The sequence below is a fragment of the Falco punctatus genome (genome assembly GCF_963210335.1).
Source record: "Falco punctatus genome assembly, chromosome: 13".
In the NCBI taxonomy this organism is placed as follows: Eukaryota; Metazoa; Chordata; class Aves; order Falconiformes; family Falconidae; genus Falco; species Falco punctatus.
The window spans coordinates 12,799,800-12,825,454 of NC_137593.1; the positions used below are offsets into that span (position 1 = coordinate 12,799,800).

General features: G+C 43.0%; 1 protein-coding gene across 17 annotated transcripts in view; it reads left to right on the top strand.

The window, feature by feature from the left end:
• Window positions 1-25,655, top strand: part of LPP (LIM domain containing preferred translocation partner in lipoma) — a 371,893-nt gene that overhangs the window by 273,548 nt on the left and 72,690 nt on the right. For all 17 annotated transcript variants that reach the window (XM_080409296.1, XM_080409294.1, XM_080409284.1 and 14 more), the window contains one exon: window positions 24,365-24,488. In XM_080409296.1, the coding sequence (XP_080265422.1) occupies window positions 24,365-24,488 (124 nt within the window). The remainder of the gene's footprint in view (window positions 1-24,364; window positions 24,489-25,655) is intronic.

Genomic DNA, 25,655 nt, shown 5'->3' on the forward strand with positions numbered 1-25,655 from the left:
AAAGAAGAAAATCTGCACTTCTGTTGCCAAATGGTGAATTTTGTTTCTACAATATAAAATTAAGGCCTCGAACCCTAGTTTTGCAAACACAATTTAGAAGCTGATCTTTCGCATTAGAAATAACTGTGCAGTGAGAGAGTGATACTGCAGCTGTAACACATTGCAGTCTCTCTTCTCGTTTTTCTTTCCTTTGAGCCCAATTTTTTCTCTGGCACCCAGCGTTAGACATATACATTTATATTTGGCTACTAAAGAAGCAGCCCGAGGTATGATTTTCCATATCACAATGCCTTTGACTTCAATAGGGGCTGCAGGGACAACAGTTCAGAAAAGCTGACCTCTGATTTAGTGTTTACAGGTGCATTTCAAAGCTTGACTTCAGGCACGTGAATTTGAAAATGTTTGACCTAAAGTCCTTCTCCCCTTTCAGTTTATTGCCAGCTCTTATCTGGTCGTTACTGTAGCAGGTCACCACGTTATCCCTTAGCAGCAGCCATCAGTAAGTGTCAATTTCCAGCAACTTAATTCAGCAACTTTCCAATATTTTTTTTTTATGGTGGCTATTTAAAGATGACAAAAATCATAAATCTTCCAGGCTTGTCATTGAGAGTTTATATTGAGTTTGTTGATGAAACAGCTTCACAGCTCAGCTGAAGAGGAACTGCAGGGTTTGAAGGAGAAAAAGGCTTTTGATGGTGTGCAGGAGTCCAAGAAATTGAAGATAAAAACCAACTTGCTGGGATTTTGTCCATATTACTTCTTCCTAGTCAGAGCGAGAGCTTCTCTTCATACCCCTGAGAGACTCTGAGCATTCCAGCCCCTATAGAGGCCAGCCACCACATACAGCAAGGGGATGGTTTTAACCCTGGGGCTTAGAAAAGGGGAATTAAGGCCCGGAGGGCAGCAGTGGGGGCGGGCGCAACCTCACTGAGGGCAGCAGCGTTTCTTCCTCTCCCTCTTCACATCCTACAGTGAAAAGGTCCATTGCAATATTGTTGGTTTACAATTGGAAATTTTATTTGCTGAGGAAAGTTTGAATCTTGTGGACGTTTTGATAATGGCCAGTAAACTGTTCCTCATAAATCTGTTTGGTGAATCCCCTGGTTGCCATTTGCATTCTCATCCTCTGTGCAGGCCAATGGCTCTCATTAACACTTACTTATTTTGCAGTCAACGAACTGACTAACAGAGTTTATGGAGTAATTGTAGCATTATGCAACAAGTGGGAAGGTTTATGGCTTTGGGTAGAAGGAAGATATAATTGTAACAACTCATATAACTGCTTTAGCAACCACCATAACAGCAGGTCGGTCCATAAAACTCCAAATTGGGTTGAAAATAAAGTGTCTAAAAAGTGTGCTTCAGGAATAAACCTCTATTTAACAGGGAGGAATGGATTTTAGCTGGTTTTAGCTGTTGAAGTTATTTGAGGTATCATTCCTTTTTTCATGAAAAGTAGGGATTTGCTGATCCTCCAAGCTTCAGCTGACTGCTGTTTCTGAAAAGTATGGCACAGTGGTTCATGGCAGTGTATTTACCAGTCAAAGCAAAGTTAAATGTAATAGTAATATATTTTGTTGTAACAATATTTATCTTGGGTATCTCATGTATCCTGTCAGTGGAACACTCACTCTTGTGTTTTGTTTTTTTTAAAAAAAAAACACAAAAACTTCATTCTGCAGAGATAAAATCAGGCCATGAGATAAATCCATTAGTAGATTGTGCTAACCTCTGAAGAGAAGTTATGGTTTGGAAATGTGGCCCTTGGCTAAACTCCTACCAACTCTGACTGAACCAAAATTTCACCTATGATATAGTAAACATGAATTTTTTTCACTTAAGTGAAATTGAGTCACATCAAAGGCCCTTCAAGTGTCTTTGTATTTTTCAGTCTTCTTGCAAATTACATTCTTATACTTGACCAGAGCCCCTGTAAAACAAGCAAGCACTAGATCAGGAAACTAGCACTGCAGGATTGTCTTACGTCTTGGAATGGAGTGCAGAGCCATCCTTTCCTTTTTGCCTTGCGATCTCAGAGGACCGCAGCTCCTGTGGCAGTCTTAGAAACACAGGCCCAGGGTGGAATTTCCTGCATCGGTGTTGGGCACAGAGACAGATGACGCTTCTAAATGCTGTTCTGGTAGCACTTCCAGCTTACTTCATTGAGCTGCCTAGATTCATGATTTAGATGGTTTGTATGTGGGTGGGTGTTTATATAGTTATACTCTCTGTCTATGTGTATATTGTATGTATTATATGTATGTATACTATATACTTGAGATTATATACTTGTAAAATCTTGGGTTTGTTCTCCACCAGCTCTTTTCTGCTGGTACCCAAAGCACAGCATGGAGAGGGTATGTTAAAAGGACTGAGACTGAAGGAGTGGAAATGGGATGTCGCAAGCATGCCTGAGTGAAAGTAGTAGAAGTGATGTTAAGTTTTAATGCAGAGGATTTCAAAACATTGGCCTCTTGTGTGTCAGACCTAAAGCCCTTACTAGGTTTTGTAAGTGTTTTTGGTATTGCCGGTTCCTCAGTTGGGTTTATTTTGAACTACCAAGCAAAACTACAAAGCCTTTTTTGTGTAATTGCTAGAGGGTCTCAGAAAACTAATTTTCACAGCGGAATGCACTGAACTATGACACTTGGCGTAAGGGAGCAGCAGTAGGTTGCTGTCCTGTGTGTGGAACAGTGCAGAGTAGCACAGTGCAGACTGCTTGCCTGTACTGCCTATCAACCATGCGAACTATAATGTGTTCTGGAAGTAGCTCTCTAGTCATGCATATTTAAACATGCCGTTTTAATAACTGAAGGCTTAATGCTAAACTTCCAAACTTTTAATGTTGTTTACACGACATACAAATTAGACCAATTTTGACAAGCCCTGAACCTTTGTCAGGTGCAGTTATGAGCTTGTTCTGTAACAACACTGGACTTTCAGGAATTGTAATAAATAAATGCATGAAATTAAAAGCTCTGTGGTGAACTCCAGCCAGGGCAGTGGATCAACTGGAGGCTGTCTGCCTGCTGCAGAACACCACTCCATCTTCTCTGATGAATCATAGAGTTGTGCGTGGCATTAATAAACATGAGCCAGAGAGCAAAAAGGGTGTTACCTAGATGTAATGAACTCCTGAACTGACTTGGAGAACGTGGCATGCTGACAAGGTGTCATCAGCTATGAAGTAAAGCAGGCCCCCTCACCTCTGAAGCCCAGCAATAGGTATCACAAAGCCACTGTTACCTGAACCATTATCTGTGGAGCCAGCCGTGCGTGGTTGCCCCATTAACATTTCATGTGCAAAGAGATGAGGCTGTGAATGCTTAAAAGTCTTCCAGTGGCTAAACTGCAAAGCTTTTATATTTTCTTTAATTGAAGACTTAGCACACAGGCATGTGTGCGCATATAATCTTCAGGCTGGAGATTTCAAACTGTTAGGTAAATGAAATACTACAATGAGAACTTTTGGGGGTTTGTCACTGGATACTGTTAGCCTTTAGTAAATGAGGAATAAATACCTGCAAAGCGAGTTTCATTTTTCTTTAGCACTGTTTTCTGATGGCAGCTGGACAGATAATGGAGCCACGAAGTGGAACTCCTTTGTAAAGAAGTGCAAGTACAAACTCTTCTGAGGCTTGCAGGCAAAACCCTGCAGCTTCATAGCAGTAGTCGGCAGTATTTCAAACAGTGAGAAGATAATGGTCACTCTGAAAGGTAAGAAATGGGTTTGGATGGTGGGATATAAAATCCAAGCACCGTTCCAATTGTGACCCCATCTGATTGCAGCAGAGTCATGCTGAAGGGAGGCCTGAACCTTAGTCACACTTGAAACCTTTGTGCATCCCTCTCATTGTAAAAAAAATGGTTTTAAAGTGAGGGTTAACTAATCTGCACATGGCCACTGCAGGAATTCTTAAAAATGTATAGGGGATGTGTGAAGCAGGCATCTTGTGAGCTGGAGACTGATTGACTCTTTCAGTTTATGAGCAGTTACAGAACTTCACCTTTTTGCAATTAAGTGAATATGGTTGTCTCCTCTATTCTTCTGCCCACCTTGAAAACAGTGGGCTGGTCTGATTGTCAAAAGGTGTTCAGTACTTTTTAAAAAGCCCATTTCCTTTGAGGTGTCAGGCAGCAAGATGTGTCAGTGTCTTCAGCAAATGTTGGTTTAGGTTTTTGAATGTGATTTAAGGTACTGTGAGCTGTTAATTAACTTGTTAGTCTGTCCTGCCTTCTTTGTGAACCCAGATGTTCTGCTTAAACTGTGAGAAAGCGAAAATAAACCTGACTAGTGTGTCCGTAGGTGAGAAAAGTAATGTGAACTGCAAAAATGAGAAGTCGTCTGTTGTGTCTTTGGTCCTTCTCACGCATTCCTTCAACATGGACAAGTCTTTAAATGCATGTCTTTTCTAAAATGCCTTATCTCCCTTTCCCCCTCTGTAATGGCTCTTGGTAGCCACCACCATACACTCAACCCCTGCTGTTTAGACCCTTCCTGCTTTGTGAATTAATAATGGGGACAAAACCTGCTGAAGGAAGAGAGACAAGGAGATACAGCCAGAGGAGCCCTGTGGCTCACATGTCGCCGCCACCACGGCTCTTTCAGCATTGGATAGAGCTCTGCGGCGTGGGGGAGTGAATGTCCCAGGCTGCAGCAAGCAGTGGCTGGACTTTCAGAGGCACACAGTGTTGGACCATCCTTGCTGAGGTCCGAGAGGGTTTTGCCACAGGTACTAGCAGCACCAGCAAAAGGCTGTAAGAAGAAATCACAGTAACTTCCTTGGGTAGAAGCTTCCATGGAATTTGGTTTTGGCTGGATGGGGACTGCAGGAGTGTGCTCCTTTGATGGTAATTCAGATAACCTAGTGGAAACTTAAATATTCACTTACAAACCAATATAAAAATAATACTCCCCATCTGTTTAGCTAGTCTTGGTCTGTCTTGTAACAGTTCACTGACCATCTGTTACCGTGGCGTAGAGATAGACGTTATGAATCCACTTGACTGTATGCATTTCAGACTTCAGTTTATTTTTGGTTACTAGTACATATGGACCATGTTCTGTTACTCTTCATGTGTTTGTTCACAAGGACTTCTCAGCACAAATTTCCCTGAGAGGAGTGTTTCAGAATGGGGGAAGAAGGGGAAGAAAAGCAATTAATTTTCTACTTCAACAATCATAAATGGTTTCTAATTTGGATTCCATCTCATTCTCTTGTTCTCCAGCAAGCTGTGTGGATGGATGAAGCAGCCAGGGGAGGGTGGCAACCCAGATGTGAGCTATCTGATTAATGAAGTCACTGTCAGGCATGCATAGTAAAACTCAGACAAAATGAATCATTTCAGAGTTCTCTTATTGGTGTTTCTCATCTCCCCCCTCTTTCACACGCCTAAAGGCTGGGCAGGGTGTTCAGGCACACACCCACTACCTCAGTGCTCTTTGGGCTCCCTGTCCAACAGGTGTTGTAAATTAGAATTGCACTTAGCCGGTTGGATGCATTTGCAGGGCCTGCTTGGGAGACATGCTCTTGGTTTGAGCAGCGATGCTCTCAGTTTTATTACTGATGCGCCTAGTAGCCCAAGTCAGAGTAGTCTCTGCACCAGGCAAAGATCAGAGAGAAGTTGCTCCTTTCCAGGAGCAAGCCATGTTATGAAAAGGAGCTGATACTTGGTTGGGCTTCTTCATGCTGCCGATCACTATTTGTTGCCACATCTGTTGTGTGTGGCTGTTTTATTGACCCTTACTGAGTTCAGTCTTGGTGAAATACTTTGGAAGCAAATTTTCCCAAAGATCATAACATTGTTCCTTGTTGACAGCATCCAGACAGGGGCTTCATAGTCCAGCAGAGCTGGAAGGGGTACTGTGTGCCCCTGGTGCACTGGTCTGAGAATCCAAAAGCTGGTGATAAGAGAAAAATAAATCTTGGACTAAAAGAGCTGGCTTTTCTTCTTGCTTCTGTTTTCCAATAGGGTAACTTAATTCACATCTGTAGTACTCCTGCCTTTGGATGACATGAGGTGGAAGTAAAACTTCCACTGTCTAACCAGGTATGAGCTAAGCAGCCGTGCAGCTGCTAGGTGATTAAGCTCAATGTTGACATAGTCTCCGTTTCTTCAATGGAAGCATTTTAGAAAGGCTGTGCAAGTGACACAGGAATGTTCCAGGAGTTAGTCTGTACTTGCTCCTATTGCTCATAAAATGTTTCACGCTTTCTTTCTAAGTTAGTTTATTTAGACAAGCAACAGCATCCATTCAGGCATCACCAAGCACTCCAAAAGAATCAAGTTCAGCTCTAGATCAGCCATAAGCTATCACAACTCCTTTTGTCAGGAAACCTTTCTAGTGCACACAGATGCTATGGGGGAAAATAGAACCACAATAAATGTTACGCTGAGAGGAGCAACATAAATATCTAGATGGAGCAGTGCTTCAGAGAGCTCTGTTTCCAGACTGGGGAAGCATTTCAAGATCCTGCCAGGGCCCATAGTATTACTGACTGTTGAGCAAAAGGAGTGGGCTCTGCAGTGTGGAGAAGCAACCAAATCTCTCCCATTGGGAACCCATAGCACTGCTCTATGTGTAACTGTTACCGACATGTAGACCAAATAGGATTATGATTCTGCATTAATTATCAGCTAATTACCCACCTTGTTTTTAGGCAAGGCCTACTTTATAAAAATCAGGTGAAAGGTTTTCTTGCATATATTTCTTACCAAAGCTTTGTTAACACCTCACCACCTTTAATCTTTCACCATTCTTACTTGTATTTAGTAATCTGTCTGAATTAGCAGTAGTGTGACCCATTCTTTGCTAAGACCAGGCTGCCAGCTTATAGAAATCACTGAAATGAGGCGCCAAAGTAATGTAAGGACAAATGCCTCCCCGTACAGATTGGCATGAACACTGGAGGCAGCATTTGAGCGTAATATTGACTAATTATTTAACCATGAGTGGCAGCTTTGAACATTGTGTTCTTTTTGCTTCGCTTCCTGCATTTACTGTGAATCTAATTATGAAGGGAACAAGTATTTCTTCTCAGGTCGCTGAAAACACAGCAGCTAGCTTTGGGAAAGTGCAGGGGATGCAAACTGGAGGCAGCCATGAATGGTGCGTCAGCTAGTTCACTTACTAGAACTAGTACTAGCATGCTAGCACTAGTAGTCACTGAGCAGAGAGAGCAGGTGTTGGCAGGGATCTGGTCTGAGAATCCAAAAGCTGCTGCTAAGAGAAAAATAAATCTTGGACTAAAAATGCAGTTTGATATGAGCTGCTCAGATTATTAGCAATGTGTTTTTTTTTTATTTTCCCTCCATTTCCAGGGGGCTTGGCTTTTTAATGATGATTCTTTCTGTGATGTTAACAAGAAGTGTCTTCACTTGGATGCTCTTTAGTAAGGGTCATGTGTATGAAGAGATATGACCCCTAAAAGAGGAATGTAAGCTTCTGGCATTCACTTGACGTGCAAATTCTCACTGCTGTAGACAGAAACTTTTCTGGATTTGAAGGAATATATATGTGCAGTAAACAGCTGGATCCCCTGAATGATAGGAGACAACTTTCAGTTTCTTCAGAAGGCAGACAGTCATCTTATTCTTTACCTTGCCACTATCTTTTGGTGTCCTAACCCATGAAGTGAAAAATAAGACTTCAGCCGCTAAAGAGCTCAGCCAATAAACATGGCAGTGTGGTCGAAATGCACTAGGTGCTGCACTGTATGTGCACCCTGAGAAATTAGACATGTATCTAATAAGAAATTTGAGTCTGATCCTCTTTATACTGCAGCCCCTAGAGAAAGGGACTGTCTCTTCAAGTGTCTTTGGGTACAGTCAAGTCAGACTAATGATATGGACCTCAATGGAGCCTTGTGTCCCAGAGTTACACTGGGCTAACACCTCTTTGTGCTGAGTGTAGGTTTGATGTCTCAGCTTTTACTTGAAAAGTATGCTGTTGAGGTGGCCTTGTGCCTCACTTCAGTCTTTTGGAGTAAGCCTGTCTTCACTGCTGGATTTGTAGGGTTCAGAGAACATGGTTTTGGCTCAGCCCAGAGGTGAGCTGTGAAACCTGAGTCTGTGCATCTTCTCTCTGGCCCTGTGCATGTTGTCGGGATCTCCAAGGTCACACATCTGCTGCAGTTGGTTGTGCAGCTGCCGGCTCAGCAGCTCTATGGCTTGTTGGGTTTCTCTTCTATAAGCAAAAAGTCACCTGGAAGATTTGCTTGGCCCTCAGGCTCATGCAGAGTTGTGGGAGGCAGGTTAGAAGACAGCAAGTGTTTAAGTGGTGGAGCAAAGCTTACTGGATTGCTAACCAGACTCCAGCCTCCCCCACAGCAAGCCTAGCTGCACAAACCTATGCTTTTGTGGCAGATTGGCACAGTAGTTGTGGCAGGCTAGGGACACCGTTGGGTAAAAGACCACGTTGCTACTGCCTTAAGGTTCATTCTTGGAGGCTGGAGTCATGTGCAGTATAAATACATCCTCTTACACTTTCATCTGGAGTCAGGTGATGCCAGGCTATTATATTAAATGCTGTGTTGCAGTATGTACTCTATGGATGACTTTGTGAATGATACTTTTTTCCACAGTAAATTAGATGGAAATCCCCTAGCTCTAGACCAGGGTGTTAATACAAGCTGTAGCCCTTACCTCCTTTCCATTAAGCTTTGTTGAGTTAGCTATGGTTGCTGCTTGCTAATTTTCCTCTGTGAGAAATCTACTGGCTTTCTTTCCTGGAAGCGCCCAATGGATGATTTTAACTACAGACGTTATTGAGACATGCCAAGACCAAGATGTCAAGGTTGGCCTTGAGCATTTGTTTCTGTACTACTGCAAAATTTATTTCTGAAGTAAAATGATTGCCAAAAACCCATTAGATAAGTTGATGTCCTCTGTTCCTGGTTATTTCCAAAGTCTGCTACAGGGCTCTGATCCCAAAACACACTTTTAATAAACTTGCAATTGCTTTGTTTGTTTTAATTTAAGGTACCATTTCTGCAAACACATAGTTGTACCACTTTCTCTTTGCCCTTGATGCTGAGTTGGTTGTGCATATTAATTAAGGGCCATTAGCAGAGCAAGTGCAGAGCAGTGCAAAATGTGACTGAGCACATGTGCTGTGCTGCAGTCTGCAGTGGTTTGTGTTGCACCACTTTTTGATGGGATTTGAAAAATTACAGGTGAAAACATACTCTTCCTTTATTAGTCACTATTATTAGAACCATATGGCTTGAATTGAGGAATAAGGTGTGCCTGGCATGTATCAACGTAGCATGTCTCTGCAGATGAATACAACTTTTGAAATATGGATTAAAGGGTAAATGAAGGTGGGCTAGTGTTGTTCACACAATTGCTCTAGGAGATGCTGGCACTATTTCTCATTTTAAGGTCATGCCACAGAGTCACTGGAGGATGACGCAGTGGTGCAGGGCAAGTTCTCTGTAGGAACGCTGATGCACCTGGCGTACACTTGCATTCAACTTTTTGCATTCCCTCATAAAATGAGAATTATCCTTGTTTGTGTAGAGGTTAACACATAATACATAACACAAATCAGTGGAGGATGTTTGCATATTGGTGTGCTGCTGCTGTGCTGCTGAGCGAAGTTCAAGATGAGACCTTGACCATCCTTGCCTGGCTTGTCATGAGATAAGAAAGCATGCTGTCACGCTGCATAAGAATCTCTGTTTTTGAGAAGAAACATAAATCCTCCTATCTCAAAGCAGTCTAATTACAAATCACCTGGAATCAAGGAGGAATTAGTCTTTTGACACATTATTTAGAATTCTATTTCTTTATGCTTCTTGTATCTTTTACCACTTCATCTTCAGGTGGTGGTCCCTCTTGAAGATAGGACCCAGCAGTGGGTAGAAACTGCAGATCGGGTCTGCCTTGGGGATTACTTGAGTTTCCCCTTGTCTAGATGGTGGTGTCACTGCACGCACTGCGATCACCCAAGATTTGTGCTGTGCTATTACTGGGAAAATGAAATACTTCTTCCTTGGTCCCCAGAATTAACGTGTCTAATAGGTCCTCAAATGCATACTTTATTTTCCTCCTTCTTGGGATAAGGAGGCTTGTTAAGCGCTCTCTCCTTTCTGTGCTTTTAGAGTTTAATTAAATCCCTGTTGGTACTGAAGGACATTTCACCAGACCCACAGCCTCGGTGTGTGAGTGCAGATCTGGGGAACCAGCCATTGCTCTGCTCTCCTGCTCTCTTTGTGTGGCCAGGGGCTCCAGCAATACGCAGCATCCGAGGGCGAATGAGATCCTGCTTCCAGTTGCCATCTCTCACCCAGCTGCCATCATGGGAGAGCCTCATCGATTTAACAGTAGCCACCACCAGCCTAGCATCGACTAGTAGCCAAAAATAACACGGGGTGGAAAAAACCATCCAGCAGCTAAATATAAATCTCTAATGTTTCAGTAGGGAGCACTGCATTTCCTAACCATTCAGTCAAATTGTTTAAAGATTGATTAATACTGGAAAGCCTTTTGTTTCCATCTTGGTCACTGGTCCCTCCTTACCCCAGCTCTTTCTTGTGAAGGCAGAAGTTTCCTTTGCCTTCCCTCCCAGATCTCCAGCACCCCTCCCTTGCTTGCGTGCCCTTTCTCACAAGCACTGCTGCCCACTGGATGGTTGGAACACCATGCGATGCCCAGACATGTTCACAGAGCTGTGCTGGCTCCTGCAACAACCTCCCAAAGAGCAGCATGTTAGGGCAAGAGGAGTGGTCCAGAGGGCACAGCGTAGCATTCAGCATTATGTCTTGCTGTCTGCATGCTGGCACAGTTCCCATGAAGTCGACCCATTAAGTTGCACCACCTGAGCTTGCCACCACCTTTAGTCGTAGCGAAGGTTGAACGTAGTAACATGCAGACATGGAGAAAATGGCAAGACTGGGTTTTTTTCCCCCAACTCATCAGCTGGCTGCCTTTGAAAATCAAAGGCTAAAGAGATTTCTTTCCTCAGGAACACATGCCAAACGATGATGCTCCATTGTTGCCAGCAGATTTGTTTTTGCACACTTCAGATGGGAAGAATGGCACTCTCGGGGTGAAGAAGCTGGCACAGCACGAGCGAGGTGGGAAGAGGGGAAAGAGCCAGCAAGTGGCGGTGAAATCTGTGGCGGCTTTGCAACGTTCCCTAGCAACCTGCGCCCCTGAGAGCCGCTTGCAATGTCTTGTCTTTATCAGTGCAGCTGCATGTGATGTACTAGGCTCGCCGTGGTCTGGCTTGCACTATTTTGGGTTTAAAAAACGAAGCTTGTGATTGCAGGGCTGTCATGGGCATAAGGACTTTGGTTTGTGCTCTTGCACAGATGGGAGCAATTCACAAGGAGTGTTGGGAAAGTGACTTTCTGTTCTTGCTTGAATGTTGTCTGGTACCAGCTAGTAAATACCGTCTTGTGGCTTAAAGACTTTGCGATGAGTAGATTAGAGAGCTCCCTTACCATTTGTTTTCCCCATAAGGTGGTATTGCAGGGAGAGCTTGCGTCGATGTTTCTGGAGTAACTTCTTCCCTTCCATCCACTGCAGACACACGTGGGTCTTTGCACAACAGACACGTGGAGAATTTTGCTGTCTGGGGCACCTGTGCTCATTTTCTGAATGCTTCCTTGCCTGCCGTTTCCCTGCTCCTTGCCAGACATCCTGTCTAGCTTGTGGGAGGTTTTAATGGGGATTCAGTACCAAGTGCCAGGTGGGCATTCTGTGGACCAGGACAAAAGAAGCCCTCTATTTGTCTAACATGTATTTACAGCCCGTACAGCGAGTGCTCTGAATGCGAACTGCCTCATCCATCTGAAGTCTAAACTGGACATCTTGGAGATGGTAAAAGAAGGGCAGTCACTGTGCCTGTTTAGGACCCGGCTTCTTTGTCATACCATTTCTGAACAAAGTTTCTTGGGTTTAGCTTCTGGAACAAAACCATAAAGTAACTTAATGCTGCGCATGGGCTTCCTTTCCTGTGAGCGCACTTCAGCCCTGAAGATGATCCATGGGACCTTCAGCTGGCTTTGCTGAACACCATTGCAGAATATGTCACAACTGCGATCACAATCACAGAAGCATAAACAATGAGGCTGGAACAGACTTGAAGATCTGTCTGCTGCTCAGAGACAGGATCAACTCCGCCTAAGCCATTCTTCACAAATAATTTGTTTGTTGCTACTCTGAAAAACCTCAGTGATGGAAGTCACAGAATCTCCCCAGGCAATCTCTTCCAGCACTTTGCTGGCCTCACTGTCTCTCCTCCTCCATGTTGCAAACCCTCTAAAGTATGAGTGATTTTTAGATGTGTGCCTACGCAAGGAGGGGGCCTGAGCCCCCTATTTAATAGAGTAAGGCTAATGCAGAGGGGGAGAAAGGGAACATGGAGAGTAAAATACATAGTTTGGGAGGAATGAAGAGAAAAGAGTCTGTGAAGTGTTTGACATTCACAACTTTTTCTCCAGGTATGCTTTTAAAATTTGCTTGGCTCTTAAAAGCAAGGGTAGGTGAGAACAGAGGTAGAGGAGGCATGCTTGCTCTGAGGTCCTCTCCAAGAGGGAGCCAGCTCCTCAAAAGGAGCAAGGAGAGAGGAGGCCCTGAAAAAAGAGTTAGTCAGAGCTGAGGGGTAGCTGGAGTCTATGAAAGCCGGACTGAGAGGGGCCCCATAGTTGGGACAGGACTTTTAACTAAGTAAGCCCTAGAGTGTCACCTGCAAAGAAGCAGGTTTCAATCACCTGCATGCCCAAAGCAAAGTCCTTGTCTGCAGTGTTTGCTTTTGATCTGGGAGCTGGTTTTCTCCCTGTGTCATATGTGCCTGTGAAAGACAAATGCAGCTTAGGGCTCAGGGGGCTGCAGTTAGTCTGGGCCAGGCTTGGACAGCCTCGTTGACTCAAATAGTGCCTCTCGACCAGCCAGTACACCTGAATACATTGTTCACTTTGGCAAGCTGAGCTAGATCCTCTGCTGCTGTGTAAATCAGCGAGTTTCCTGGAGCGATTGATTTGCACCTTCTGAATGTCTAGCCCGTCCTTTTCAAGTAAATTCTGCAAGCAGAATTATATATATCTATCTTTGTTTTTCCCCTTCAGCCTTTGCTCAGTCAACCTGCAAGCTGCATAATCATTAACAGAAGGGGGCTGCTACTGTTGTGGTTGAACAGGACATAAAAATGTTTCACGGACAAAATGATCTTTTTAATACATCAAAGCGGTCCAGGCACAACATTATGTCCTGCCACTGCCCTCAGCCTCCTCAGCTCTAATTGCACACACCATCGCCTCTTTCAGTTCACTCCATTCTCCACAAAGTACTGCTTGACCAATTAGTGACATAAGTTCATCTGTAGCCCAGGAGGTATGCGGACAGCCTTCTTAGCTGCATCTCTGTACATGAAGGAATGTTTTGACAGCTAAACATGGATCTTGTTGAGCTGTCAGTTCTGTTAACTCTCCCAAGTGTCTTTTATTTATTGAACCATCAGGCTCTTCCTGACCTCCTCAAAGTCAGTCCTAGCCTCACACAAAAGACGGCACAGAAATACAGCTTGAGCATGGCCTTCTGAGCAGGGTGAGTTTCTTCAAGCATTTGATGCCTCGAACAGTGCAGATCATTAGGTCCGTATGTCAGTGCAGTGGCTGCGCTCTCAGGCTGGCAGCAGCTGGGGAGATTCATCCCCATCCTTAGTGCACAGCCCGGTTTGGCTGCCAAGATCTTGGGGCTTTTTAAGAGGCTGATGGCAAAGCAGGAGGTGAGGGAAAGGCCAAGGGCCATGTCTTGCCCTCTCCACAAGCAGGATGCGTAACATCCACAGCAGCCATGAGCAGCACAGCTAACTCAGATCTTCAGTCCTGTTCCAGCAGGTTGTAAAGAGAAGGTTGAGACCCTTTGAATATTGAATAGCTGCGGTGAAACTTCCTGCAGCATTTTTCAATAGCTCATAATCTGTGCTTCTTTGCCTCTCTGCCTTGATTTGGCCACCAGATGGGACGTGCTGAGTCCTCAGTCTATGGTTCTCTCTGTGGGAAAATCATTCCTCATCTCTTGCTGCCCTTTTCTTAGTTCTCACCTCCTTCTGATTGTGGGAAATTCCTGAGCAGGAACAGTGTTTCAAGGGAGACTTGGAGCTTTTGTCTGAATAATACTTAATTGCCCTGGGCTGTATTACAGGAGAATTATGACTTTGTTGAGAAATTTCTACTGCTGTGAGCCAAATGAGGGACCATTTTCATAAGTACATTGGGTGAAATAAATGATAATCTAGATGACGGGCATTTACCCTGGCCTTCTTCCCCCACATGCATATGGAATTTGGCACTGCTTTGTTCTGAAAATATTACTTCTGATTACCCTGAGGTAATTGATAGTGAAACAAGTCTCTTCTAAAGCAGCAGTGCTTAGGCTATCAAGATGGCATTCACCGGGGGCTGCAGCCCTTCACTCTCTTCTTCTTCTTTTCTAGTGTATTACTCCCTCTGCTTCTGATGGCACTGTTTCGTTTCACCACCTTTTTCCTTACTGCCAGTGTGTCTTATACTCTGCCTGACAGTGTTCAACATCACAGTAGCACCTGCCAAGTACAGCTAATGCCTTGTGGATGCGAGCTGCATCGTGAGCTTGCTGCCAAAACACTTTCCCAGACTCTATTGTGAGCAGATAGCATTCAGTCTGCAAGCAAACTGCCCACTTTTGGTGGGCATCTCCATTTCACAAAAGGTGAGAGGGATCTTGAAGTTTTTAATCACCTGTCATTATGATCAACTCTGGTCTGGTAATTTTTGTGAAGAGGCCATTGTCCTGGCTTGGGCTGGAGATAACAGAGAAGCCAGGGCTCTGGAAGTGGTACGTGTGTGCTGCTGTGATCCTCAACACTGCTGGTCCAGGTGATTGGTCTTCATGAATTAAATAACACACCTTTCAAACGGTACTTGACATGATGTTAGATGGCTGAGCTGAGGTTCAGGCGACCTAGAAATACCTGTAGAGGGCTCTTCATGAGGAGAATTAATTGTTTCAAATGCAGTAAAGCTTCAGTCTCTTGAAGGTGAATAAAACAATTCAGCAACAAAACCATCCATATAGATGGTATAAAATATAGAGATGCTCTAACTGAGGCAGAAATTGGAGGATGTACTCTGTTCTTTACTGCTTACATGCTGTCTTGAGCTGTGTCAGTACCCTTTTAATCCTCTTCTCTAAAATGTTTCACAAGTCATTGAGGTGCAAGTAAGTGAGCTCTCTCCCTGACTTTGAAGAGTAGCAATCTTAGTATTATTTACAAATTCCCTTTTCTCTTGTATCACTAGAAAATTTGTCATTTAGAATATTTTTTTTCATACTTGAAACATGCATTGGCTGAGGGTTGAACACAGTAGATGGCCTGGGCAGCATCCAGAAGTCTGGACTGTCTGTTAAGCTTCTGCCTCCTTTCCCCTGACTCAGTCACCTGAGAGACTGAAAGTCAAATGAAGGATCATACTCAGCGCTTACACTCTCTGACGTGTTGAGTGCTCCCCATCCGCTTTCCAAAGGAACTTGTACTCATTTTGTTAAAAGGGGTTGGGACCCTCCAGTAACCACTTCAAGAAACATGGCCTGTGCAAAGCTAAAAGAAAAACAGCAAAGCTCTTAGAGCAAAAGCAGCTACACGTGATGAGAACAGATCAGGTGATTTTGGGATCAGAACATGAGTAAAATGGAGAAATCTTCCAGTCCTGAGATAAGGAAGACATTCCTGAGCCCAGCGGGAATGTAACTTGCTTTTGCCACACTATTGTTTTCGCTAATATTATTCTTATCATTTTTATTTATACAACAATACCACTGAGGGGCATGTTGGGAGACCAGTGTTTGTTTTGAAGATGTTACAATCTTAAAGACAAAAAGTAGGCACATGTGAGTGGAAGGAGGCACAATTTTGGCTACTAAAGATAATTAATAATAGTCATCATTTGTACTCATTCAGCATCTTTCATTCACGGATCTCAAAGCATTTTGTAATCAAGAGTTCATTGAGACTCTTAAACTCTCTTGAGACAGCCAAGCATTATGAACACCATTTATAACAGCAGGGTGCAGGATCAGACTGGTTAAGAATATTGCTGAGGATTAAACTCAGGAATCATGCCCTCCAATGCTATGGATGATGAACCAAGCACCCACTCCAGTCTGAGAAGCTTTTTTTACTGTAATTTATATAGCTTTTTAAACTGTAGTTTATATATATATAATCTTTTAATGTTAAGCAAAATATGTAGTCTTCATTTAAGTCACTGATGTCCTGGGAAGTGTAATGGCCCATGTCACACTTGACTAAAAGTGAGACTACAGATAGCGGGTTAAACACGTTTGGTTAACCATTTGTTTGCTGTTACAGTTTTCACATGAAAAAAGCTTAGATTGAAACCTGTCTTGGTGATGGAAAGTGATGTGATTTCAAATTTCTTTGTGTATTAAAACAGAAACCCAATTTGCATATTTTAAGTATCTTTTCTAGCATATTCAGGCATCTGGCAAGAAAGCTATATTTAAACTGTTAATACAGTATGAATGCAAGTTTCACATGCAAAATTAGTACCATTAAAATTGTGAGATTTATTTTTCTTTTGAAACAAGTGATGCCCCAGCACTTCTGTTTTTGTTACTTGCTAAGGCACTGCAGCTGGGACAGCCTATTTTTTCAACAGGCGATGAACCTGAACCACAGGGCAGGTGGTGCTCACTGCACAAACACCCAGTCCAGCCCCCAGCCCCTCATGGTGAATGGTGGTGAGCTCCCTCACCTCTGAGGTCTGCCAGCAAAGGCACTGCACCAGGGTGTGTGTAAGCCTGTCGTGTGGTTATCACCTGTGGAAATGGTTGAGCTCTGCCTCTGTGAAGTGCTTTGCAAATGAAAAACTTGAGAAAGAGTGAAGCTTGATTATTTCCTTTAGTTTTAGGGCTACTTCTGGAAGGGTAGGTTTTGAAAGGAGGCTACTTTTTTTCCAGTTGTTTTATTGTGGCAGTGCATCATCTGGGCTAGTTGTGTACTGTGTCAGCAAACACATCTCTTTTTATCAGTATGAATATCGGAGCATTCCCATGTTTATTATAAAGTGTGCCTCTGTGCTCATCCTGTAAAAGGGGGATACGGCTTGCTTGGTGGGGAGACCACGAGCCCCACTTCGGAGTGCCACTCACTGTGACCAGAGGTCCTCCACAGCTTGATGTCTTTCAGTAGTGCTACCTCGGATTCACACAGGGGAGGCCTGTATAGGTCTTGAGACTCATCATCTCCCCAGGCAAGGAGCCCTAGATGGCACTATGTACCCCAAGATATACAGCCAAGGTGATGAGAAGCTAATTCAAACCTTTCTATAGCACTTCCCTGTGCAGCTTGGGACTAAGGCTTTGAGGCTGTCATCTCCTATGGATGCTTATGGCTCCTACTGTGCAATGCAGATTTTGACTTGCTGATAGCAGTAAATATAATGCTTAATTAATTAATGCTTTGAAGGCAGCCATGGAAGCCTACAGTATTATGACATAAAGGGGAGGGAAGTTGATTATCAGCCTATGGGATCATTACTGCTGGTGGTGATACATGGGAGTAAAAGAGTGCTTGACTGAGCCCAGAGAGATGTGGCAAGGCAAGCAGCTTACAGCAGAATAAGGCCTTCGATCTTGAAAGAGCGAGTAAGCACAGGACCTCCAGATGTAATTTTATGAAGCAGACCAAGCTCTTCCAGCCAAAAGCATAGGACTAAAACGATGGAATCTCTTTATCCATATGTTGGTATAATGGTGATGCCTCGTTCTGCCTCTCAGTAGTACCGTCCAGCTTGTGCCTTGAGTTCCTGGCTTTTTAAAAAAGTGCCTAAAATGTCTGTTACCAAAGTAAGTACAGTTAATAGGAAAACACAAAACAAAACAGCCTGCTCCCCTTTTCATATAAGATAAGTCTTGACACGTAAAGCGTATTTGTGTAGTGATAGGGCCAAGAGGCCCCAGGCAAGATCAGGCACTGCTGCACTTGTTCCTGTATATACATTTAAGCAACAATGGGACATTAAAATGTAGTTCTTATTTGAAATATAGTTTAAATTTACTGTTCCTGAGATAACATTTAAGAAATATGTTACCTGGAGATCTGTTTGGTTTGCTTTTTCTAATGAGAAATGGTCGATGTTGCTCCATAAAAATCTAGCTCATCTCCTGTTAACCCTGAATATATAAACAAACCACAGTGTCCAGCAGAAACGATGACTCCCTGTAATAGAAGGGGAAGCTGTCATTTAACACAGTCATGCTTAATGCAGAAACAAGAGCAAATAGCGGTATTTACACCATATTCAACTTCTATAATACCTAGCAAAAATAACCAGCCTGTTCAGATTCAAAACATTAGCAAGCATGTGAAGAATAGCAAGGGAAGCTATGTAGTCTGTTTGCATAAAATAGCTACAAACAATCCAAGGACAAAACAGTCATGCTCATTTATTACCGTGCTTGATGATTAATAAAACACTCTGTGTAGTCACTTACATCACAGAAGCTTGGAGAGCTTTGCAGGCACTGTTTAATTAAGAGAGAAATATTGTCAAACCCATTTTACACAGTAATTAGGGTACATGTGCAGTGATCCTATTGAATTCGGTTTCAATACACAGACACCAAGATTTGGGTTTCATGACTATAAGCTAAAAGCTGTGCTCCAGAGAGTCAAAATAGGTATCTGTGTGAGCAACCTGGTTTCCAGAAGTCCTGGGAATTTCTCAGCAATTTAATGATTTTGCTTTCTGGCTCTATTGTCTTGCTTTAAAACTATCAACAAGATACCTCCCCTTCCGTGTGTCTGCATCCCCATTTCACAGTGTAAGAAAAAGAGACATTTGGGCAAAATTGCAGGCTGTGAAGTTAAAACAGAGAAAAATATTTTTATTGTATTATTACTCAAATTCAACATAACTTAATGTCACAAAAGATTGTTGAAACTAAGAGCTTACCAGGATTAGAATAGGACAGGGAATGTGCATGGATAGCTAAGTGAGGATACAGTTACAATAATGAAATTTAAAAATAAAGACAAATATCCTCTAGAGCTTTGAAGTAGTTACAAAACTGTCCTATTTCAAAGAAGCCAGTGTTTAACAAATGAGGGCTCTGCTGCCAGAACTGCCTGTTCTGGATCACTGGTTTGGTGCTGGAAGTGGTGGCAGGGCAGGTAGACAGCGAGGGAACCAGTCGTTTGTCTGGGATGTCCCAGAGGAGACCTTGCTCCTACCTGCCCAAAGAGTTGTGGTTTCGGGCTGCTGGTGTGGGCAGGGGTTCCCTGGCTGACGGTGGGTAGCTCCTCATGCAAGGCAGCTTCTTCGAAGGATCTCGCTTAATTATTCTCCAATCAGGAGTAAACCCAGAAACGTGTGTGTCGAAGGTACTCCAGGCAGAATCGTCTTTTCAGGAATCTGTATGTACTCCGGCAGCTGTAACTTTTCACTGAGAAAATAAATCAAGAATTAAACCATTTTTTTACCAGTGCATCTCCTCTGTAAGAGAGATCAGTTGGCCTTAATTATAAACTGAATTACAGCTGCAGGCAATCTTGATATTTCTTTGGGAGTACAACTCATGAGAGATGTGGCACCATGCTGGATTTTTTTGGTCTGGAAGTTTGTGATTGTTTTGGACAGTCAAGAACTTAAATGAAAAAGTATGGTCTTTGTCAGGCCATCGAATAAAAAATATGCTGTGATGCTATTTAACTGTTTATTTAACTGATGATCAGTTTTGGTGAGAGAAGTGAAAGGAAAGTGCTAACCTTATGCAGATGAACAAGAAAAAAAAATGAAAGGGAAAGTAAGTATCAGTGAAAGATGTTTCTGGCTGCCTTTCAATTCCACATTGGGCTAATTCTACCTTCTGAAAAGAAGATAATTTCCACATTTCTGTAATTGGGAACACGTAATTGAAGTTATTTTCTCTCAGATAGAAGATTCTTCTACAACATTTGCAAATGGACAAGAAAAATGACGACATACTGAGCGCACTCTGAATGATGGTGTATTCATCATAACATCATCTTCAGATGTCCTTGCAGATTTTGCGCTGTGGTTTTTACCCATTCAGGTAAAAATTCATATGTGGATGGGGAAGGTCGATGTTGACAAGTGCACTGCAGAGCTCCCTTTTCTGGGCAGCCATTACATCAGAGACAGCTGATTACCAGTGAGGTCTGGAGTAGAAAACACGTGCCAGAGAAGCACGGAAACAAGTATCAACATCATGTACCAAAATAATTACGCAGTGATTCCACACGACTGCTTCTTTTGACCTGGCTTTTTAGGAACTGAACTTTAATGAGGAAGATGAGCCAGATGTTGTTGCAATGCTTTGAGTGTGGCAAAAGTGATTAACTCACTTCCTTTCATTTGTAGCATGAAGATACTTTTTGTTATGGGGTTTAACCCTGGGATTGCTGGTATTTTCCTAAACATCCCATTAACTAAGCATGCAGGACAATGTTTATTCATTAACACTTTTGCATCGGTACATGTGACTGCAGTCATCGTACTGTTCCCTGAGGTTGCTTGGTATTTGATGGCAGTAGCAGAGGTCGGACACAGGTGCTCCTGCTCCCAAGGCATGGGCCTTCCTGCTGGCTTTTTTGCTGACCAGGGTTGTTTCCCATTCTCATGGGTCACTTTATCATCCCCGACGTTGCTGTGGTTAGCCAGAGTGGTGATCAGGGAATTCAGGAGGTCACGTTGCAATGCGGCACCGACCCCCGGCTTTGAGCTGTGTCTAGCTAAGGAAGTATGTATTTGTGTGCATTGAGGCATGGTGGAGAAAAGAGAATGCATGAAGATAACTGGTAGATTAGACAGTAAATTGGATTTCTGGACAGCCTTGATCATTGTAGAGATCAGGACAAAATAGCAGAAGTTTAATAAACAACAACAACACAACTCTTTTCTGTAAGGAAAGCCAGAGTTGTATTTTTAACTTGACCTAACAAAGGAGGAGGAAGGAAACTGTTCTGCTGAAAAAAGCATTTCAGGCTGGACTAAGGATACACTTTTCTCTCTATGTTTGTGTGCGTGCGTGTCCCAGCGAACTCAACAGCATGTCCATATGCATGAAATGCATTTTCCTGGAGGCACATAGTCAGCATGTGCTATGTGAGGAGGACAAAGATGTGCCTAGCACTGCTTAAATGTTGGTGAAAAAGGCATTTTAGTCAAAATAAGTTAAAGCATCTCATAACATTGTGGTTGGTATTTGTTATTTTTGCTTACATTGGATACTTGATAAGAAGTCTCCCTGATTTGGAAATGTGCAATGTAGATAAAACACGAGAGCAGCTTATTTATTGTGTGTAGAAGGCAGCGTGGCCTCCAGACCCAGAGAGTGTCAGGCACAACTGACAATCTGCAGGATTTGGTCTTTCATTTTGAGTGGTACTGCCCAAGCCGTTACTCTGAAGCAGGCACAAGCAGGTCCCCCAGCCGGGAGGTGTGGGAAGCTGGCATGGAAGGGATTGGGGAGGGACTTGGCATACCACCTGCCCAAGGTGTCCTGCCAAAGCCCGGCTGGTGGCAGCCTGCAGATGTGGTGGCTTTGGGCCGGAGAGTGGCCAGTGTAGGTCTGCACCACTGAGTCTGGCCCCAGTGAGCTGTGTGCAAGGCTGAAGACGTGGGAATCACAGCAGCCTGGATACAGGTTTTTGTCTTTGCCTTGGAGCCCACATGTGATGATGGGCAAATTGCTTCAGGTCCGTGTATCTCACTTCTCTTTTCTGTGAACAGACAGCAGCTCGTGCCTTTTCTTTTTGTCCATTTATGTTAGAAGGCCAAGGTTAAAAGCAGTATTTCAGATTACGTGTGAACAGAACCCAGCAGAACAGGCACGGTGCTTCCGTGCATGCATGCCACACTGGTGATTGCTAATGGGGGAAATCTAGGGATGGGGGCCATCATCAGCTTCAGGCCATACTGTTTTCTCCGTGCAAAGTCTAGGGTAGGAGTCTCCGTTGATGGAGTGGCAATGGTCATTTCTTTCTGCAAGGAAACTGAAATAGGTACAATAATGGAATAATATTTTAAGAGGCTCAGTTGCCAGACTGATTTCTCAAGCTAATAAATCCTTGGCTGCACTTGCTGTGTTAAAATATATGTTCAGGTGAGATTCGTGATCAGCTCTTAAGAACAAGGCAGCAAAGGGAAAAATAGGTTTTTCCAAGATTAAATGCTTTACATTTGGCACCTTTAATTGGCTTATTAATAAACCTTTTTTTTTTTTTAGGGTTATGCTATTATTATTTCTAATGAAATAGTTGTCAACTAGCCTTCTAAAAACAGCCACAAAGCACTGGCCAAGGGCATCTATGTGTGCTGGGTCAACTACCTGGCTCTGAAACTCCTAGTCATGTGAGTGGCCTTATCCCCACCAAAATGATATTTCCCTCAGAGCTGGAATTTATATGACTTAGAAAGCAAATGCAAGTCCTGTGCAGCATAAAGGTCTGTCATGAAAAAATAAGCTGTGATAACCCAAACACATCAGCATGGTTGCATTTGTACAATCAGGTTTACTGAGCTGTGTGTGGACATCAGAATCCTGAGATGTTCAACAGCTTCCTCAGAACAGCTGCTAGGCATCTGGAAATCCTGGACAAATGCACAAAATCCTTGAATATTAGCAAGAAAAAAATCTCAGAATAGAAAAGGAAAGTATCTCTGGGAAAACCTGAATGTATGATAATGTCCAGTCTATATTCTCAGTCAAGGGGGCTGAACATACAGCAAATAGACCTTGCACAGCCCTCCAGGGAAATTCACCCAGTCTGGGGCTTATTCCAGGTGCCCTTTCTATCAGAGGACCGTGCCACCCTTGTCCCTTGTGCACTGTTGCTACGCTGTTAGAGAGCAATGGGTGGGCAGGCAGCGGGTGCAACTGCCGTATTGTGTGTGCACAGCAAATGCAGCACTTCCAGGAGTGTAGTCATCTGCTGTGCTCAGGGGCGCAGCGCCTGTGAGGTAGATCAGGTCAACAAGCAAGGGCGGTGATGGTGTACAGCTTAGCATGGGCCCTAGGAAAATAAATATGACAAGGTCAGGAACATGCAAGTGTGTGGTTTCTGGGAGTGGATGATTGAAGTGTTATTTCTAAGTGCCATTCTGAGACCTTCTCTACATTGATTGATGTCTCATTTGAAATCTCCTTCTTACCTGAGAAAAAAAAAAAGCATGAGAGCATTTAGTTAATGTTCTAGCAGTGCTTTAAAGCTGCTGTTCTCTGTTGAACATGACGGGCTCAATAAAGATTCATCATGTCAGATATAGTCTCTCTAAGCCTCATAGAAGCAGCTAGTGTATTGTTTCTCCAGTGGTTTTACATTTTCTTCCCATTTTAAGTAGGTATGGAGCATGGAAAAATGCTTCCTTGGTAGACTAAGGCTTATAAGTTTCATGGCTAAGGTCCAGTCCTTGATGAAGACAGCAGTTAATCAATGAAATCACTTGCTTTACTGAAATGCTGCATTTCATAAATAAGTTAGTTTTCACATGCAAGTCTTTCAAGAAAGCAGTGCATGCAAGGAAAGCTGGTCTCAGCATTTTTTAATCCTCAAATGACCGAGTTTCTCATTATGGACACCAAACTTAGCTTCTTCCAAGAAACTTCTAGGCATGAGACTATTTCTGTGCTTCTCAAAATATGCAAATATGCCCATACTTCTGCCATTTTCCAGAGAGAAGACACACTGAGACAGGCTGCAAATACTGCATGCCAGCTGTTAACATATGAAGGCCAAGAGGTCTCAGTTTCTCAGCACATATTAAAGCCTTTGTATCTGTAGTGCTAAAAATCTGTGGACTCGCTCCTGCTCTTCCTAATGTTAACAGCAGGATTTGTGTCAAAACAAACAAGAAGACAACATAACTATCAGCTCGGGATTATCTGTCTTTGTCCATATACTCTACCACTGTAGCAATGATTGTTCTAGCAACTTTTATATTGTGTTGTTAAGTGATGGAAGCTTTTGCCAAATCCAAACTGAAATGCTTCCAAAGCCTTTTTCAGTGTTGGAAAATGTTTGTATCAAGTTATCCTTGGAATAATTTTCTCCTTTATTTATTATTATGTACTACCCAGTAGACACATAATTATGAGGCACAGAATACTTCTCGTTCTAGGGCGATATATAGCACTTTATGGGAAGTTTTTAGGAGTCCATTTTCATTACATTAAATGAGATGTTTACTTGTGAGAATCTCCTGGGTTTTGAAAAAAGAAGACAAAAAAAGACAAAGACAGAAGTTCAATGCTGAACAGCCAATAGACCCTCTTAACTGTGGGCGAATGCTTTTATATCACATCACAAACTTTGTCCTTTTTCTTTCAGAGTGGATATCCAAGCTCTGGACCTGCATCAAGCACTCCTGCCTTCAGGCCTGAGGATGAGTTGGAACATCTGACCAAGAAAATGCTGTATGACATGGAGAATCCTCCCTCTGATGACTACTTTGGTGAGCAGTGCTACATCACAGTGTCTGTAGCCCCTTTCTGAATTTACCAAGTTTGGTAATGGGGAGGCCTGACAGCTGAGCTGTTAATGTAGTGACATTTGTATTGATGGATTTGCTTTCCGTGCTTGGGCTGGAAGTGTAATTATCCATAGGAATTCCTCTGTAATTTCAGCATAAATCACATGCTCACTTGCTGTATGTTTGTAGTCTTTCTGGTTATAAAGTTGAATTCTTCAGCGTCTGGTTCATTTTCACACCATCCATACCCAGCTTCTAGGCTACAAGGCTGAATTCGGGTGTAGTGTGCTGTCTTGCCCACCTGCCCCATCCCTTCTCATTGCAGCTGCAAAAAATCTGGCAGTGTAAACGTGTTCTGCTCCCAAGGCATGGATTTCCGTTGTCTGCATGCTGGCATAGATTAAAGGGAAATGTATTTTGAGTTAATCAAGTTGGTTTGACATGGAGACCTGTTAGCACAGGACTGGGTCCAGCAAGTACAGGGAAGACAAACCTGAACTGATTGGCTCATAACCATGTCATCTTTGTTGCCTGGAAAAGATAAGCAGCTAATTTCCTTTTTAAGCGGTATAGAATGGAATTATCTCAGGCATCTGTAGGTGTAGAATATATATCTTGCCTTTATATAAAACACAGGAGGTATGGCCTCTGCACTCTGCATTAGTCAAGAGGCTTGGGTACATTTGATGCATCATGTCTGTATGTTTAGTTTCTTACAGGCTTGAGTGATTGTGGTGTTGGGTAACAAACTGCTGTAGTTTGTAGAGTTAAAGACTGGGCTAGGCCATTCATTTTGTGTTCTTTATCTTACTTTATTTCATAATTTCTTTAAAACTTCACTTAGATTGCCCCCTAGGTCTATTTGCAATAGCTTTTGCTTGGACCAAAAGATGCCTGGCTTAAAGAAACTTCTGTGGGTTTGTGCAATCAGAAAGCAGGTGGGACCAAGGTTTCACTAATAAACAACAATCTTGCAGTGATATGTATCTGATTACATGAGAAGGTCAAGATGTTCCCATCAAACAAACATCGCCCTTGTAGATGGGTTTGATAGAAGTCCCTATTCTCCATCAGTACCTTCTATGTCTCCACCCTCACAGCTGAAATGTCTTCTCTATAAACGTCGATAGTCATCAGAGTTGATGACTA